Below are 18780 nucleotides of genomic sequence, written 5' to 3'. Positions count from 1 at the left end.
CCAGAGCCCCCGTGACAGGACGGCTGCTTTGAGAGAAGGGCCGCTTCTGTTTGGGGCGTGAGCAGCACCACGGGGGAGGGGGCAGCTGGAGAAAAGCCCCCATTCGTACACAGAATTGTCACGTGGGAAGGTACCCAAGAGGCCATCCAACGCAACTGCCTGTCTTCTGCAGGACTCTGCTACCATTTCATGCAATAAAACAAAGAAATCAGCCTTTTTTAATGGAAAAATTTATTTATTCAAAAATACATTTTCACGGTCTTAATAACATAGAAAAGGAAGGGACCAATGTACATTTCTTACATGCATTAAAAAAAATTAAATCCTGGGTCTGTAAAATTGCCGTTTTATAGTCATACTGATCAACTTCAACTCGGAGCTCTTTCCCAGCCAATAAAATATTTCATATTCCCACGATTAAGTTCTGATGTAAAGGCACAGTTTAACTTCCAGTTTTCTATTTATTCTTATTCCTCCAGTTTTTCAAAATGTTTATCATGGCAATCATCCAAAGGAAAGATGTTGCCTTTTTCCTGTTGGTTCCTGAGAATGTTTTTACTCACCTAAAAAAACTCCCCTGAAATCTTTCAAAACAAAACGTTTCCACAGCCTTAAAATCTCCTCCAACTAAACAGGGAAAGAAGCGCCACTAAAAGGACGGTGCCTACATGCTTGTTGGGAGGAAAGAAGTAATTCAATGCCCCCCCCTCCCCCCCAGGTCAACCGGCTCCGTCTTGGTTGCACATCGTTTACACCTTGTTCTCCTCAAAGAGGATCTGGGCGTAGACGGTGGCAGAAGAAGCGCCTTTGGCCTCTTGGGGAGGCTTCTGCAGCTCCAGCTCGGCGTAGGTCAGGCTCTCCTCTCTGCCCTTCAGCTGCGGAGGAAGGAGAAGAGAAGAGCGGAGGCTGAATCCAACGGGGCACCGGCTGCCCTTCGGCTCAGCCCGGGAGGCAACGATGAACCCGGGGCAGACCCGAAGTGAGAACGTAACCCCCAAATGCCCCCCAAACAGGCTTCCCCCGTGAGAAGTGGAACCAGGTCCCGAGACGCGAGGCAGGCTGAAGAAGCGGGAAGCTTTTTTTGGAGATTGTACTGTTTCAAGGCGAGCCAAGGTGCTGGTCCTCGTTTTATGCCCTCCCGTTCACTCCAGGGGGTCCCTCTCCCTGCAGTCTGGAGCGCATGGCGCTGGGGAGGGGGGGCCCCACCGGCTGCCTCCGTGGGGAAGAGGCCCCGAGTGGAAGAAATGGCCCCGAAAGGCACCCGGGTGGCCTGTGAAGCCCAGCTGTGGGGCCTGGAGCCAATTAGCCAACGTAGCCGTTCGCCCTCGGAGGCATCTCTGCTTCACATTCAGTAAAGCCGTCGGCCTTTAGTTATAATTCTCATTCAAAATCCAGCCGAACCATGGTGATTTCTGAAACGGCACAGCAACACCCAGCTCATGTAAATTTTAGAGCTAAGATTTATGAAATTACATTGTCCAGGTGTATTATTATGTTATCTGGAAATTGCATTGTTTTCTTGGGTAGATTATATCCTTATTCCTTCTTTATTCTATTAAGTTTGGATATGAAAAATAACCCTCGATTCCTCCAATACAGGTCACTGGGCAGCCCCGGCTGATGTGTTACTTTCATACATTTTTATGATGTTCCTATAGTAAACATAATTTAATAAAGCCAAAACACACTAAATAAATAATTGCATCTAGAAAAGCAATAAAAGCAAATAAAATTAGTACTTTCATAAGTGGAAAAGGTACTTCAATTACTGCTACAAGCAACGGCGCACCATAAAATGTGTAGAATAATTTCCCTTATGCATATTTCCAGTATGTAATAATTTGATTGAAAATATGAAGAAACACACAGGAGGTTCAGAATCGTTCTCAACTATGTATAATAACTGAACATAGAAGATACGGTTTTCCAAAGGCCATTTCCAAAGCAGAAACCTGAGGCTCTGCCCCATTATGCTTCTTGGGCTATCACTGACAAGTTTGAGTAGCTTAAAAAGGAGCTCTAAATATCAACAATAAGGAAATCTTAGCATGCGTCGTGCGTGCTTTCAAACCCTGAACACTGAATATCTCCAGCTGTGGGGCATTCAGCCTATTCAACTGAAAGCAAAATGGCGGACCGAGAAAATATTGCTGACAGTTTAAGGCACTGGGGGATTTAACAGGAATTTAAGAAGAAAAGTCTACTTCCTGCTCTGAACAGGGTGTTGCAAAAGGACAGCAATACAGTAAAATGCAATCCTTATGGACAATGCTGTAAAATAGCATGACGATTTACAACGTACGCCGTAGCTGTGCTTGTTCCCACCCAGGAGGTGGCAGAGGGATGGCATCACAAAGCACATCTGCAGCTGGAAACGCGCCGTCTAGAGATGCAAGGAAGAATAGCTAAAGTAACCTCAAGCCCTTCCTCTTCCCGTCAGCAAACTTAGTGCTACCAACAACCACCAAGACACCTCTGGGTATTTTGCAGTAAAATGATTCGTGAAAATATGCATGTTAAAATATGCACATTAATTAAAAAAAAGGCAGAAGAGAAGGTCAGAGGCACCATCTTGCCCTCGAGAGGCAGTCTTTGGGCTTCCCCGGCCGATTTCAAGGAAGGGCGCTCTTTTTTTTTTTTAGGCAAGTGGGTGACGAAGGCGACGAAGACCTGAAATAAAGACTCCACCTGATGGGAGTCCTCATGACTCCAGGGAAGCTCAGGCTGGTTCTCTGGGGGGCCACTGCGGGGTGAAAGTTCAAACCTTACTTTCAACAATAGTCACGATTTAATAAAACTGAAAGGGATGGCTCTCTACTGGTTGGCCAACTTTCGCAGTAATCCATCCTTCCTTCCTTCCTTCCTTCCTTCCTTCCTTCCTTCCTTCCTTCCTTCCTTCCTTCCTTCCTTCTCCTTACTTCCCTTCCCTTCCCTTCCCATCCATCCATCCATCCATCCATCCATCCATCCATCCATCCATATCTCTATAATTTCATTTTGGAGATTTTTCTTTTACTTTACATTCTGACAGAAAAATACATTTTGAAAGATCCTCATAACTGTAGTCACAGCTGTGGGGAGCACGGGTTGAACTGAGTCCCCATTCTCGGAAACAATCAAATGATCACCTCGATTTTGTAACTTCCCAGCATCTCTAATTGATAATAACAGAAAGTTGGGAGCTAGGCTGCTACATTTCTGCTGGAATAAGGATCAGGGAGAGAAACTGTACGATTTTATGTTACGCGAAACAAGACTATCTCCTAAGAATTCCTAAGAATAAAACTCCATCTATAAAAGGAGCGACCATGAGGGGTGATGAAGGGATGAAATGCCTCGTGGTGAACTTCCACCTGCGAGTCCCATGGAGGCATTTATTCCAGAGCCTCCCTCTGGGGCTCACAGGCAGGGCCGTTTTTCCGTCTCTCCCAGACTTGCGCCTCAAAAACATACTGCAAAAATAAAAAGAAACGAGATGCTTTCCTAGGACACACAGACACCCTCCAACTAGAACAGCGATAAGACCCAGGAAAAGCAGGAAGCTTCCAAACCTTCTCCAGAGGAAAGGGAAACAAAAACTTTAGCCAAGTTCTCAGCCCCACAGCAAGGGCCTAAGCGGGCCCCACGGCCACAGGGAGAGGGCCGAGCGGTGACCAGGGGCCACTTGGGCCCTACGGCACAAGCAGTTGCCTTCTGGATGGTTGGAGCAACACGGATCACAAAAAGTGGAGAACCCCGACATAGCCAAAGTTATAGAAGCCAAGAAAAACAATCTGTAACTAAGAAAATTTAAATATCTGCTACCATAAGTTTAAGAGGAGCCCAAAGCACAGAAAGAGTCCAACGGGAATCTCCGTACTCCAAGTGGACTGCGCCATTTTGCCTCCTTGGTGAAACCCTCCCTGGCGCATCAGCAGCGGTTGGAGACCAACAACATGATGTCAGCTGACAAGGAGGCCGCCTCAGTCTGCCTAAAAGGGGGCGAGGGTGCTTGGGGTGAGACCAGGCTTTGGTTGAGGTGAAAGGACAACAGAGCGGACTGGTGTAGACTTTCCTGTTAGCAGGGAACGTTGCAGAGATACACTACGACCAAGGAGCTGGCCAACTGGTCTGCTCTTTCCTTCTCTTACTGAAAAGTCATTTTTCCTCCAGCTCCGAAAAAGGGGGCACTCCTCTCCGCTTGGCCAGAAGTCCCTTGATATCGTCAGAGGACTAACTCAATGGTTGGAACTGCCATTGCTATTGGACGTTGGACGGTTGCTGTGTTTCTCTGCACAGGTAAAGAGACACCTCTGACAGGAGGGCCCAGCAGGTCACAGGTTGCCTTATTTTATTGAGAGAGTCACTCAGGCTCTTTCAACCCAACTGACCTCAACAGGATGCTACGGAAATGAAACTGATGCCAATGCTTGTGTAAGAGAAAGCAATAAAATGTGTACAGTGCAGGGCCTTAAACTCTTTGGGTGAAAGATGGAACTATGAGGAGCAATCCGATTCTTCAGGAGCTGCCGTGGACCCTGAGAGTCGATGAAAGGAGGCCTTGTGTGCGGATGCTAACCTCAAACCATCCCGAGAGGGAAGGAAGGGAGGAGAAAGAGGGAGCCATATTCACACACCGGATAACCGACGGCAAGGGCAGATCTCTGCGGTGCTACTTACCAAGGTAAGCTTCCTTTGTGGTTTCAGAAGTTTAGGCTTTGAGAAGGCGTGGGATATCGGTGCTGTAAAAATAAGATCAGATAATTTTCCTCTTGCTGTAATGTGAATACAGGTAAGAGTGAAATGCACAAAAAAGAACATCTGCCACTCAATCAGCACCCCTGCAGCTGGCCAGCATGCCCATCTGGGGGCCTTTTGCCTCTCCTGAGATGCTTCCGGACCCCATGCGCTTCCTTGGCAGCCCAGGGCTCTTCCTCCCACCCAGGGCTGTGGCTTCGGTCTGTTCTCAGGAATGTGTACTCAGCTGCTGATCGTCCACTGAGGGCAATTTAGAAGTCATATAAAAATAAGGAATAAAAGTTATGGGAGATGGAAAAAAGGAACAGGGCACCCCAGAAGAATTCGCCACCTTTACCTACAATAAAGGAATTAAGATACAATGTCAGGGTTGGAAGGGGTCTCGGGAGACCATCTAGCCCAACCTCCTGCCAATGCAGAAATCCTCTTTCCCAGCATTCCTTGGCAAATGGCCACCTGCTTAAATAGTCCAGCGAAGAAGCTCTCCTTCCTTTCGGGAGCCGCAGCTCCCCAGAGTCAAAGTGCTCGTAACCCCACGAATACCTTTGGCAGGAACTGCTGGTGGTGCCTCCATTGCCCTTGGGGCTCTCCTCTGGGTGGGGGCGCCCGGAGACCCGGCTGCCTTGCTGGGACTCCCGGCCTCCTGCAAGCTGGAAAATGAGAGGGAGGGAGAGGGAGGGAGGGAGAGAGAGTGTAGCTAGTGCAAAGGTTCTCCACATTCCCCAGGACCCCTTGAGCATTTTGAGCCTTTATCTCACGCAGAGACAAACAAAGTTAATCCTGCTTGGAGCAAAAGGAGCCTAATCCACACATGCACCTAGTCTGAGATGGGCCCAAAAGGTTACTGTCCCAGGCAGGTTCATCCTCGCAAAATGTGGCAAATGAAGGGAAACTGGGTCAGGCACGTGAGGGCCAGCTCACGCCATCATTGGCACCTCAACCAGGGCAAAGAGGAACCATCATTTTGAGCTATTGAGACCGAATCTCCCACATAAATTTTTGTGTTTTAATATTGCGCACAGCCTGGAGGAATAGTGTCTGAGTCGGGTGGCTATATAAATTTGTGTAATAATAAATAAAAATATTTCAACAATGGGAACATTTCAAAGCTGAAGGAAATAGGTTAAGCAGGCTGACGGACAGCCCGTATTCTATAGCCATGGATGATCATCCGTGCTCTTTTGAGGGGAAGTGTACGTTCCTCTTTATGGCACTGATTAAAAGGCTCTCAAAACAATTTCCAGAACTTAAAATGTGTTTTTCTCAAGTCAATGACATTTTTGTAGCAAAATTAAAGATTGTAGCTCTCAGAAAAAAGCTTCTTCTCCTACCTTTTCTGAGGACATTTCACCAAGTAACGTTTCACTGTGAAAAAAATATAGAAATAAGAAAAATAGAAATAAAAAAAATGTATATACATGGTAATTTTCATTTGCATGTGATTTCTGAAGGAGTGAGGGCCATTTGGTTGTCTTTGTTCACTTTTTAAAGCACTGCAGGACGAGCTTCTCAATTTTCTGTGCAAATCTGAGGAAGTTCTCGATTTATACACAGTTTTATGTATTTCAAAATATTTCTCATTTTGGCCGTAGTTAAAGGGAAATGCACAGAGCATTCAAAGATAACAATGGAATAAACAAACAAACATACAGAATTGGTAAATTTGGTGACAATACATTTAAACTAAACTTACAGATGAATTACAGAAACCTTTTACATTGGCAAGGGACTCACCGTGGGGTCGCTTTCTGTGGCTCAAGATCTGGCAGAGGAGGACCAGGCCGAAGAGGATGATGCTCAGGATCCCCGCCGAGCACATCAGCACCGCGTAGACCGAGAGGTCTGGGGACAGAGGGAAAAACAAAAGGCCTCAGGCCCGACCCCTCCCCCGTCTCCAAAGAGGGTGGAGGCTGAGTGGTAGGGCACGTATTGAGTGCCTCTGCTCCCACAGGGCCATCGCCCTAAGCGCGCCCCAATTTCTGCTGTGGCTTATGCAAAATGTGGAGTCAGATGACCAATGTTATGATTTGTATCTTTCCATATATGCAAAATCTGTTAATATTTTACACGGCTGAGTTTTAATATGTCCTCAACTTTAATTGCAAAAAATATTACTGTATTTACTTGACTTTATCTGGTTGTTTTGTTCTGTTTACCCATGTATTCCAGGGAGAAACAATTCGTTGATCCAAACGCCACAGGTAAGTCAGTGTATTAAGCTGAGACAAGAAAGAGGAATGTAGCAATCTGTTTACATAATTGTAGTTTTTACAGTTTTGTAATTTATTGGAGGTGGACCTCTTAAGATTCTTGTGTGTGTGTTTGTGTGTCTGTATTGTAGCTTTGATCTATCTTTTCCGAAAGTCCACTTAGCTTAGTCCATTTAACTTTTAAAAAAATCCCCTTATATTTTAAACATGTATTCCCTTACCAATATAATTTCTTGTCTTTTTATTTTTAAACTTTTTAAAGTAAATGTGTCTCAGTTTATCAGCTTATTGATTTTTTTTACCCATTTTTCTTCTTCTTGCTTTTTAGACAAGCAGTTTTTATATCCAGTTGTTATCTTTAATGGCCTTTTGGAATGTTAATTTGCCAGAGAAGTTTAAGAGGAAAAGGATCTTTTTCAAATGGAGTGACACAACATCTGAATTTCCTAGAAGTAACTCATAATCTTCCTAAGTTTTTTAAAAATTAAGATAAATATACAATTGCAGTAACTGAAATCAGCTAGAATAATGATTATGAATAATAAATTCTCAAATGTGATTACATCTGATACTATTTTTAAATATTATTATGCTCCAACTAAGGGCAAACCAGAAGTTTTACATGTGGTGGTGCTGAAAAGTTTCTTCTTCACACAAATGTAACTTTGGATCATTTTTTCAATAAATAAATAAGTACAATGTGTTTAACTAATTTGTTTAATTGGTTTCTCTTTACCAAGTTTTAGGACGTGTGGAGAACAGCTAATGTTTTCTTTCTTATTGATGCATAAATATTGAAAATTCAAAAAGGTTCATAACCTTTAAACATCATTAAAGATATTATACCCGCCTTTTAAGATTGAATCATGAAATTATGACGTGATTTTAACCAAGTTTTGAATCCTTTGCTTGACCAATCAAACAATGAAATGTAATTCAAGCTTATTTACTGGAATTTGTTGGCTAAAGTAACATTCAAATCTATCAAAATATTATTTTTCAAACTCCCTATCAGATCTATTCTCAATAAAATTAACATAATTAGAGTTGTTTCAAAATGAGATGGACAGCAAATAATAAAATAAAATATAAAATAAATAATAAAATTTCTATTGTCATATCTGAACATGTTCCAATAAATTCTCTTTACTTCTCAAAAAAATGTTCTACTGGTCCAAAATAATATTTAAATAGATAATTATCAAAAGGTTCACATTGTCTAAATCAGGTGGGGAAAAAATCAGGGTTTTAATTCAATTGTTGTTTGGGACACATTTAATGAACATATTCATGGCTGGATTATTGTATAATGCTTCACAGAAATAAGAGGGGAAAAGTCTAAAAAAATGATGAGCTTTTGAACACCTCAAAAGTAATTTCTAGCAATTTCAAGCATCTCTTCCTCGTGGAATTTAGATTACACTTTTCTACATATATAGGCACACTATAAAGTCAGTATAAAATGAAAACCATGGCAAAGAGGAGAGGACCGGGCGGTGGGGTCCTCAATTTCTTCACCTTTCAAACATTTATCCCTGACACATAAACACTATTTATACTCACGCTGGAAATGGGAGAGGCAAACGAGGCAGGTGTCCAACAGGAAATGTAATGGCTAAAAGCATCCGTGTCAAAGATCCTTCAGCCACAGAAAATGTTGCCCTCATCCCACTAGCAATTCACACGTTCAGCTAAACTTTGGGGAAAGTATCTTGGCTTTTAAAATTAAGATTGCACAAAACCATGTTTTACTAGATCTGCGAAGAATAACAAAAAAGGAAAATTGTACTTAACCTTCAAAAAATGTCCATGTTTTGTGTTTTTCTTCATCCAAAAAATGGGATGGAAGCACTGAAAAACAAAGAAGGAAGTGATCACCTGCGGAAAATAGTTTTTCATCTAAAAATAAATCTAATTATCAACTTTCACTTAATTTGGAGACTCTTTAGAGATTATAATTCTGCACATAAACATCTTATGTATTTTAAATCTGTGTCTCTTGTAGCACAAGGTTTTAAAACATTAGATTCTTTTTTAGCTAGTTATAAGATTAAAGAGAGACCTCTTCAGTTGAGTCACAACGTCTTTCTAATTCCTCTTATTCTGACCAATAATTCAGTTTGGCTGTTTTTGACACTTTCTGGTTTGACTTGAATAAATAACCATTAATTTCAATTTAATGATGCTTGTACAAACAATAGTGGAATGTTTTTTTCTACTTTTTCCAATATTTTCTAAATTCTCCTGCAAATTTATATTTTGTAATATTCTTCTAATATATTCTTTTTTTTCTACCTTTGTCCCCACTATTTCTTTTTTCTTTTCAATTTTTTTAATTCTTTTACATTAAAAAAGTCACAGTAGAACCTGAAATAAATATTGCATAAATATTAAAGAGAATCCATAAAGCATATCCAAAAATAACAATTAAAAATAATCAAGGAGGCTAATCAACTAATGAAGAAACTAATTAAGAAACGAATCAAGGAGAGAAGCAACCTGGAACTAAGGAGAAATTTCCTGGCAATGAGAACCGTCAAGGAGTGGAACGGCTCAGACTCCAGAAATTGTGGGTGCTCCATCGGTGGAGGTTTTCAAGAAAACACTGGTCAGCCATTTGTCCGGAACGGAATAGGGTCTCTCCTGCCTTGAGCAGGGAGTCGGACTAGAAGACCTCCAAGGTCCCTTCCAACTCTGAGATTCTGTTTAAATCTATTTAAAGGGGGACGGGGGATGTGGAAGGGGGGGGCAGGGTGTTTTCGTGAGCACTGTTTGAAACTGATTTGAAGAACTGGAGAAATCCATTCAGCATACTACAAATTTTATCTCCTTTTGAAAATCCCAAACAACACTGCTTTTTCCTGCTGCTCATCGCCAGGGTCCTGGGCAGGCCTGCAGGTGGGGATGGGGGGGGGATCCTCCCCCCAGAAGTCCGCCAAATTCCTGAAAGATAAGCAGGCAAGTAAATGGGGAACAGCAGCCCGAGGACACCTTTGGCAGCAAGAAAGGGTAAACTGGGGATCCTCCACCAGCAAAAGAAGGGGGGGGGAATGATACGTCATATGAAGACCCGTGACATGAGAAAGCACCAAAGTTACAGCTCTTCCACATACAGTCAGGACCTGTTTTTTAAAAAATGAAGCCAGGAACCCACCAGTGATGGCAGAGCAAGACAGAGACAGAGGGTGGCTGAGCTGGACTTAGAGAAAGAAGAGGAAGGTGACCACACATATTATTTCAGATGCAAAGCATGTAATTTCCATCCTCCCCATTCTTATAATTGCTTCCACCATCCTGAAATTAATGGAAGAAAACATTAGTCATCTCTGAAAAAACAAACTTTATACAGTTTTGCATTTTAGGTCCTCTTAAGTCCCGTCTAGAGGAATAAAGCGCCATTTCCACCTGATGCTGAACTTCCTTGGCTGGCCTTCGCTGTGGGCCTGAGGCGTCCAGCCACAAGGCTCAGCGCATTCACACGGCTTCAGACCACACAGCAAGTCATGCTCTTTCTGTCAGACTTGGACACACATCTAGGCAAAATTGGCCAGGATTTTTTTATTGAAATACAACTATTACGGAAACTCAGATATGTAGGCGCCTATTTTTCTTTTGTATTTGTGACATTTCACAAATTCTCTCTGTATTCTATTTTTTGCCAGATGTGGGTTGTGGTAAGTACATATCCAATCTGTATTTATTTTTCTGGCTCACAATGAATATGAGCACATACATTACTAAATCTTTTTTAAAAAAATGAGTCCACAACTGCAATCCATTGTTAAAGTATTGTTTGTGTGCATGGATGTCAATCAAGCTGACGAGAGGACATCTGAATAGCTTTCTGGTGAAACTTCATAGCCCACCGGAGCCACCCGAGAGAAGGTCCCGTTCGGAGAACAGAAGAGAGGGGCTCAAAACGGAAGGGGAGGCCAGGAAGAAGCACAGCGCCCACAGTCGCTTTTTATGAGATAGGCGAACATATGAAAATCATAAATAAGTAAATAAAAATAGTTTCCTCATTAACCGTTTAACACGTGCAGTGAACACCTAAGAACGAAAGACTGCAAGGAAAGACACCGGGAATAAAAGTTCGAAGTTGTAACAATCTGATCTATTCAAGGGACGCAACTTCATTAGCTGAAAGTTAGGAGCTCTTAGAAATGCTAGTTGTGAATGTAAAAAATGGAAATGAAAGTCTGGGCTGGTATAAGTAGCCCTCGACTTACAACAGGGCGTTTAGTGACTGTTCAAAGTTACGACGATACTGGGAAAAAAGTGACTTGTGACTGTTTTTCGTAGTGACGACCTTTGCAGCTTCCCCATGGGTCGCGTGATCAAAATTCAGACGCTAGTAACCCTGTCGCTAACTTATCAACTGTGGTATTTCACTTAACAACTGTGGCAAGAAAGGTCACAAAATGGGGCAAACCCCACTTAACGAAACAAATTTGGGGCTCCGGGGTGCTGGTGCGCCAGGGCTGCTTGTCTCAGAGACAGAGAGGACGAAGGCAGAGCCGATCGCGTCCGGGGAACTCACCGTCGGCAATGAAGAAGTGAACACGGGGACGGCAGCCGTGCTCTTCTGGGCTCAGGACTGCACAAGGGGGAGGCAGTTGGGTGGGGAAGTAAAGAGGAGGCTGAAGGCCGGGAGAAAGACCAGGAGGCGTTTAGGCTGAGATTTTGTGGCATTCAGTACTGAGCCTTCCACGTGTGTGTGTGTGTGTGTGTGTGTGTGTGTGTGCAGGGCGAAGGTCTCCAACAGCTGCAAAAGCTGGACACTGAGGAAGAGTCGGAGGGGGAAACCGCTCAGCTGCCTTCGAACTACGGATCTTTCCACCACGGATTCTTATCCTCCCGCCTCGATCGCAGTAAATAAATAAGTAATGAATCCCACACACACATTCCTCATCTACAAATCTTAGGTTTCGGGGAGTTTCTTTTCGAGACTTCCAAATTCCAGTAGTACAGAGAGAGAGCAAACAGCTGCGTCTGGGACACTGATGACAAGGGCAATTTGTGCAATGAATCCATCCTGCCCCCTCCGTCCCTTTTTTCTAAGCCGTGAAGCTCCTGGCACAGTTGTTTTTCGTCGTGGGGAAGCCGTTGGTGTTATTTTGATTCTTTATGCCAATTTTATTATTGCATATTTGAGCTTTATAACATTTAACCTCTGCTTTGGAAATAATCTAGAGAGCTACACATTTAAAATGAGGTAAATAATTTGCTGTTTATTTTCCTGTAGCAAAGGCCAAGGAAACGCCTCTCTTTTATGCCTGATAACCCCGCTTCTACGGCTCCTAACTAGGTTTAGAAGCTAAGCCAGACTGGTTCTGGGGAGTCCTGAGCCAGGAGGCCCCTGGGTAAACTGAGGCCTGTAGACTCAACCAGTCTGGGAAGAGGGGGAAAAAAACACCTCAAAGGAATGGCAAACCCAGTGGGAAACGTGAGATAAAATACAATTTGGCTCCATTTCCAGGTGTGAATTCCCAGCACCTAGCATGTGCAAGTCTCAAGTGTGGCTAAGAGATGTGGAAAATATTTTCCCTTAAAGTGTTTTTCCTTCTGCGGATAGATGCTGGCTAAGCGCTCTCTTCCGATCTCCCCACTTCAAGTGAGATTCAAAGCCCTGGGAGACTGCATTTCCTTTTTTAAAAGACCGGGAAGGTCATCCTCGCATTTCTCTTCGGTTGTCCCGGAGCCAAGCCAGGCTGGATCCGCCCGCAGAGGCTCTACTTCTAGCCGCTGCTGCAGCTGCACCAGTGTCCCGGTCCAATTCTGCCTGGCAAGCCAGGCTGGGCTGCTCCCTCCCTGGGTGGGCAGGCGGAGGGAGGGGGAGGGGGCTCACCGTCTTGCTCAGGAGAAGATGTGAGCTTTCCATGGCACTCTCAGAAGAAGCTCGAGAAAGGCGGGCAGGCCTGCTCCCGCATGACGTCGCCAGAAGTTGGCCTGGGGTCTCTTCCCACCCCAGTAGCCCGAATTACAGAGTCTGATCAGCTCAGAGTCCGAGGATGGAACAACTTCTTCTCTGGAACAACTGAAAATAAAAGACCCATCTTCCACAGCTGGATTTTCCTGATCTGCTGCTGAAGGAGACCCCTCCTCTCCTCTTTCAGACCCCCTAAGGGCATCATTTGGGTCACCATGGGATCCAGCCGCAGCTCTCCCCATTCACGACTCCCTCCACCCTTATTTCTGATGCCGATGGGTTCCTTGGGCCTGACTCGGAGCGGGAACCGGGCTTGGGGGGGCCCACACACCCCTCCCCACCTGATACGCTGCCCCGTCCTTGCACAGAAGAGCTGGGCTGGCTGGCCCAGCTCAGGCGGAAAGAGGCTGCTGACATCTGCAGTTCTGCCCGGGAGCAGCTATATTTACCACTGGTCTTTAAAATGCTTTGCTCCGGGAAGACGAGAGTCCCCCACGTGGCCCGGCTGGTTGGGTGTTCTGCATATTTTTACAGGCAAGTCGCCACCAGGAACACGCCGACACTGAGTTGGCTTTGCCAATGTTGCTCGTGCTGCTGAGAAGTTCAGGTGTAAATTGAAAATGCAGAAAATCTCCTGTGACTCTGTTGAGTTCCCTCTGAACAAATGCAGGTTTTTTCTTTTCTTTCTTTCTCTCTCTCTCTCTCTCTCTGCCTCCCTCCCTCCCTCCTCTCTATTTCTCTCTCCCTCTTTCTTTAATAGGAACCAATTTTGTTTTTCTTTCTGATCCCACTCTGCTAAATCAGAAATCAAGTTTCAAAAAAATCAACATATCCCTTCATGGGCTTTTTGTGCTTTTTTTTTTAAATATTTCTTATTGTTACTTCCGAAATCATCTCCAAAGAAAAGAAAAAAGAAAAGAAAAACTTTGGTATGTTGACAGCAACCGGCAACTTACTACCAGACCTCCTTTGGTAGCCCTGGAATGAAAAAACTAGGAAATCGGGGTTTGTTCTATGATTTCCTATAGCCTAGGACATCTTTGTTCCGTTCCATACAGGATGGGAATCACCCCCTGTGCTGGGGGGTGGGGGGGTTCTCCTAATGAAGATGTTTTACCCCTAGCGTAAAACAAAACATATGTTCCATTTAATGTGAGTTCCAAGTTGCAACTGTTGTTCTGTTCTGATCACGTTTGTAGTTCTACATTTCACTCGTGCTAAGAACTTCCCTCCTTTAATCCAGACTGCAGAACAAAGCTTGCCGGCCTCGTCCTGAACAGAGGATCTGCCCATCCTCTCAACTAATGTTAAAATTAAAAGAGGGCCTGCCCAAAGTACAGTATTATGCCTCAAATAGTAACTTCTCCCCTAAACCCAACTTTTGTTTTGGAAGGTGTGTGTGTGTGTGTGTCTGTTTGTGTATATGTGTATACACACACACAGACACACACACACACACGCACAGAGAGAGAGTAAGGTGAGGACATTGGCATCTATAGATTTGCGGTAAATAAAGACACAAATACTGTTGAAATATGTCATTGGAAGGGGCTATTTCCAATGGCAAGGAGATCCATCCATCCATCCATCCATCCATCCATCCATCCATCCATCCATCGTATCTCAATATACTTGAGAGCCAAGGCAACCACCGTTACTAAGAAGGGATCTTACAAAAGACAAACTACTAACTTTTTTGCCTTCTTTTTTTTAAAGTAATGGATGATAATTGTCTTCAACCAAAATGGTCAAATCTGAGGCCTTCTTGGGCTTACTTCTTCCAGAGGTACACCAGGAAGTACAGCTAGACAACAATCCTACATAGACTGGGGGGAAAACACACCACCCGTTATTTTCTCACCTTGGACTTCAGTGGAGGCACTCCCGTTGGACCACGAAGTCCACTTGTTCCTCTGCTTGCCAATCTCCTGAACTTTGCAAATATAGTGTCCTTGTTCGGCTTGCTGGATATTCAGGATCAAAAATGTGTACATCGTCCTGTGTTTCTCCTCCAGAAGACGAAGCCTTCGTTTATAGGAGTGGCTTGTGTAATTTCCATAGTACTGGACAACCCCATATTTGGTCATTTTGATCATCAGGTATTCCTGGGCAGAGGGGAGAGCAAAAATCCATCGGACAGCCAAGAGGTTTTCTCTTCGCCTTTTTTGAGAAACATGGCAGAATAAAGTAACATTATCTCCAACCACATGCCGTGTTCTGGGTCCCGGAGAGACGGTCACGTTCAGAGCTTCACAAATATCTACAAAGCGGAAAAACAAACAAATGCATCTCAGAAGCCGTGTGCAACATTGTATCATTCTTTTTAGGACTTCTGATATGTAACAAAATTATAGCTCTTTTTAAAAAAACAAGCAATTGAAAAATTCCTTTGGGTTATCAGAGAAAAACAGACCCCATTCATACAGACATATTTATCCCAAAATCTTTGCATTTTTTCTATGCTTTCATATTTTGCATTCTGAACCTTCTTGAGCTTTTAAAATTTCTTTCATTGTATTTATGCCTTCATCTTACAGCAGTGCCCGATGACTTTAAGACGTGTGGGTTTCAACTCCCAGGATTGTGCAGTTGTTGGTCACTTAGGATTCTGCACTCATTTAAGTTTTAAGCACTTCTCAAAGAGAGCTTAAGTTTGGTATGGAGAACAATTGCTTGGTCTACTTTGGTGGAATGGTTAAGGTGCTGTCCTAGAAACCAGGGAACTGTGAGTTCTAGTTTTAATCTTGCCTTGGACATGAAAGCTGTCTGGGCTTATTATGTATGTTTGTCACTTTAAGTTACTTATAAAGTAATAAAGGTGGGATAAAAATCAAATAAACAAACCAAGTTATGGATAGGTATTGCCAGGCCTAACCAGCTGAACAACGGTCACAGCTGGCCCATTAGATACGCAAGCAGGCCCATTAGCTGCTAGCTGCTTGCAGGAAAGAGAAAACAGAAGCCAAAGGCCTAGCTGGCAACAGCAGCCCCCCACTCCCCCCAGTCAGCATGGAGGAGACCTGGCACAAAAGGCTGACCTGACTCTGCCCACTTCTCCCCCTCCCCCCCCCCGCTAAAAAGGGGAGGTGCTTGAAGCTCTGAAAGTTACCCAACAGCTCCAAGTCAAGACCTCAGGGTAAATAAACCATTAACCACTTCCAGTTTTCATTCTTGCCAAAAGCCTGTCGGTAATGGAGTCCAGATAATCAACACACTCTGATGTGCCTGGAATTATAAGGCCTCAATTGCTTCAGATGAAAATGGCCCATTTCCTGTATTTTTGGTGGTCAAGAGAACTTACTTGAAGAGTAACCTGTTCTGAAGCAAGGAGGGGACAGGCAGACCAACTTCATCCACCAACACCTCTGCCTTGGGGGCAGCAAGAGGGACAGGATCCAGAGCAGGTCCTGCCCCAAACCGGAGTCCAGATCTAGAGCTGCACTCCAGGCTGCTTCCTCCACAGGCCAAACTCTTGAGCGTATCCCTCATCACTTCTTCTAACATCGGAGCACAGAAAAAAGCTCTGCCGGCCCTTGGCGGGGCGGAGAAGAAACGCCACCCGCTCAGCTGTTTCAGACCCAGAGTTCCCCCATCTGCTTCCCCACTATCCCCTCCTCCTCCTCCTCCTCCTCCTCGTGGTTTCCCATGGAAACAAGGGCTGGGCTGGCTCTAGAAAGGGAAGGGGACACCGAGGGACCATAAACGTCGCCCGCCGGCCCATCGGTGCTCGAGTCCGGAGAGAAGCAGCCGAACGTGGCTCCGCGGGTCTCGTGTGGCGAGCCCCGGGGCAGAAGTCTGGCTTTTGGCGAGCACCTTCGCCTGCAACCCTGCCCGTTCGCTTGCTTTGCCTTTAAAAGTTCTCTTCTTCTAAATATCCCTTTTTTCTGCCTGCCAGCCTGCCAGGGGCACCGGTCCCTTCGCAGACGGGGCTTCGATGGCGGAGTCCGCTGTGTTTTTTTTCCACGGCGCATCTGAGATTCCCGCTCTCAATTTTGGAGGCTGCAAACGGCCTTCCCTGCACATCTCCGAAGAGGCCGATCCCGTTAGGCACGGGGAAACGGGCTCTGTCCATTTCCAGCCTGCGCGGATCGGAGCCACCCGGAGCTCGAGGATCGGGCTCAGCCGCGCCCCGCCGCCCTTCCCCTCCCCAGAGCCCAGGCGGGGGCTCCGGGGGCCCCTCCCCCGAAGGAAGGGAGGCGTCCTCGCCTTCCCCGAGGCGCCGCCGCCGCCGCAACGGGCGGGCCGGGCCGGGCCGGAGGCGAGCGCTGCTCCCGCGGGGAAGACGCTCCGAGGGCCGGGCCCCGCACCCTCCCCGGCGGGCGCCGTTCGGCCAGGACCGCCGCGGGGCTCCTGCCCCCCCTGCCCCCCCTGCCCCCCTGCCCCCTCCCCGCTTACCTGCCCAGGGCGGCCCGGCCAGCAGAGCCAGCAGCGCCAGCAGCCGCATCGCGCGGGACGGGCGGCGGGAGGGCGGCCGGGGGCTAGGCGAGCGCCCGACCGGCTCACGCGACGAAGCCGCCTACCTCCCCGGCCGCGCCGCCCCGGCCGCCTCCGCGGAAGAACCGGCCCGCCCGCTCGCCCGCCCGCCGACGACCACGACGCCGCGCTCTCGGCGAAGGCGGGTCGGGCGGAGGGCGGGCGGGCCGAGCAGGCAGGCAGGCGCCGCCTTCCGAGCCTCCCCCGCGCCGCGTCCCGGCGCAGAAGCCGAGCCGGGCTCCGCGAAGCCCGGCCGCACCGTCGAAGCTCGCCGCGCCGTCGGGGCTCCTCCGAGTTTGGGTCCCCTCCCGAGAAGGCCCATTGGCCGAGCGGCAGCCAGTGGGGCGCCGGTCCCTGCCCGGCCCGGGGTCGCCTCCTTCCGGGGGCTCCTCCGAGGGCCGGGTCGGTTCCGCCGCCCTCCGAGGGGAGGGAGCTCCTTTGGGCCCGGAGCCTCCGAGCCTCTCTGCCCTCCGGGCCCGATCCCAATTCTCAAGTTTCTCTCAACTCGGAGTCCGCCTTAATTGGGTGCCGCTGCCCCCCAGCAAAGCCGAGAGGCGGGTGGCCCCTGCCCAGGCGGAGCTCCGGGAGCCTTCGGAAAGAGAGCAGCCGAGTTGCGCTTGAAGGCCCCGCTGCCTTCCCCGAGCCCGGTTGGGCAGGTCCAGGAGAGACTGGACGTGTGAATGCGTGTCTGGGGGGTGGCCTTGCCTGACTAAACCGTGTCCATCCTCGCTATGGTGTGACAGCGCCCTGCATGAGACCCATTCCTTGCTTGTGTGGACCTCCTTCAAGGGCTGCCAGCTCGGCCCTTGTGACACCCACTGCAGACCCCTCTCTCTCCTCCTCCTCCTCCCGCCTTTCACAATTTCCTCGGATGCAACTTTTCTTCATGGACAAAATTGAACCCCAATAGTTTATTTCCACCTTTTCTTTGTCTCTTGTTAGCATTTTACCTTCTTCACTGAGCAGCTGGGATGTCAATTATTTTGTTTGTTTTGAGCGTATCCGACCGAGTTCACCACCGTGAGTTTTTGCTCTGCAATTCTGGGATACTTGTTTGTGTTCTTCCTATCCTCCTTCAGGTCCTGTTTCCGTTTCCTGAATCGGTCTTCAGAGCTTCACTAAGTTCTTCTACCTGCCCGGAGTTTATCAAACGGGTGTGAAAATGTTTCCTTCCAAAGAAATACATCTGTTCAAAGCTATTACAATGTTTTCAGTTGAGCTAATATTTATATCAGGAAAGGCGATATGAATGCTTACCTTTTGGGGATGGATTCTGCGTTTTTCTTACAAAATATGAAGTTGGACTGACTGGCCTACATAAAGCTGTCTGAACAATATTACGTTCAGAAGAAAACCGTTTTTCCTACAAAGTGTACAGTGTGTGATTGTTAAAGTGTTGACTGGACCCAGAGATACCAAATTCCATCCTGG

At 46.4% G+C, this 18780-nt stretch overlaps 1 protein-coding gene across 1 annotated transcript; it reads right to left on the bottom strand.

Moving 5' to 3' along the window:
- Positions 1-260: 260 nt before the first annotated feature.
- Positions 261-17461, bottom strand: VSTM4 (V-set and transmembrane domain containing 4). Its single transcript, XM_083362830.1, has 8 exons — positions 17272-17461; positions 14738-15136; positions 8742-8798; positions 6472-6579; positions 6069-6102; positions 5281-5387; positions 4660-4721; positions 261-875 (listed from the first exon to the last, which is right to left on the bottom strand). The coding sequence occupies exons 1-8, from the start codon at positions 17318-17320 to the stop codon at positions 750-752; spliced, it is 942 nt and encodes a 313-aa protein (XP_083218956.1). The 5' UTR covers positions 17321-17461; the 3' UTR covers positions 261-749.
- Positions 17462-18780: the final 1319 nt, after the last annotated feature.

Source organism: Vipera ursinii (genome assembly GCF_947247035.1).
Source record: "Vipera ursinii genome assembly, chromosome: 4".
In the NCBI taxonomy this organism is placed as follows: domain Eukaryota; kingdom Metazoa; phylum Chordata; class Lepidosauria; order Squamata; family Viperidae; genus Vipera; species Vipera ursinii.
This window is presented reverse-complemented; position numbering and strand designations above follow the sequence as displayed.

Excerpts from the sequence above, each read along its gene's own strand:
- VSTM4 (XM_083362830.1), bottom strand. The coding sequence starts at position 17,320 with ATGCGGCTGCTGGCGCTGCTGGCTCTGCTGGCCGGGCCGCCCTGGGCA. Across the intron at positions 4,722-5,280 it reads ACCAGCAGTTCCTGCCAAAG|CACCGATATCCCACGCCTTC; the intron begins GTATTCGTGGGG and ends TTATTTTTACAG. Across the intron at positions 876-4,659 it reads CACAAAGGAAGCTTACCTTG|CTGAAGGGCAGAGAGGAGAG; the intron begins GTAAGTAGCACC and ends CTTCCTCCGCAG.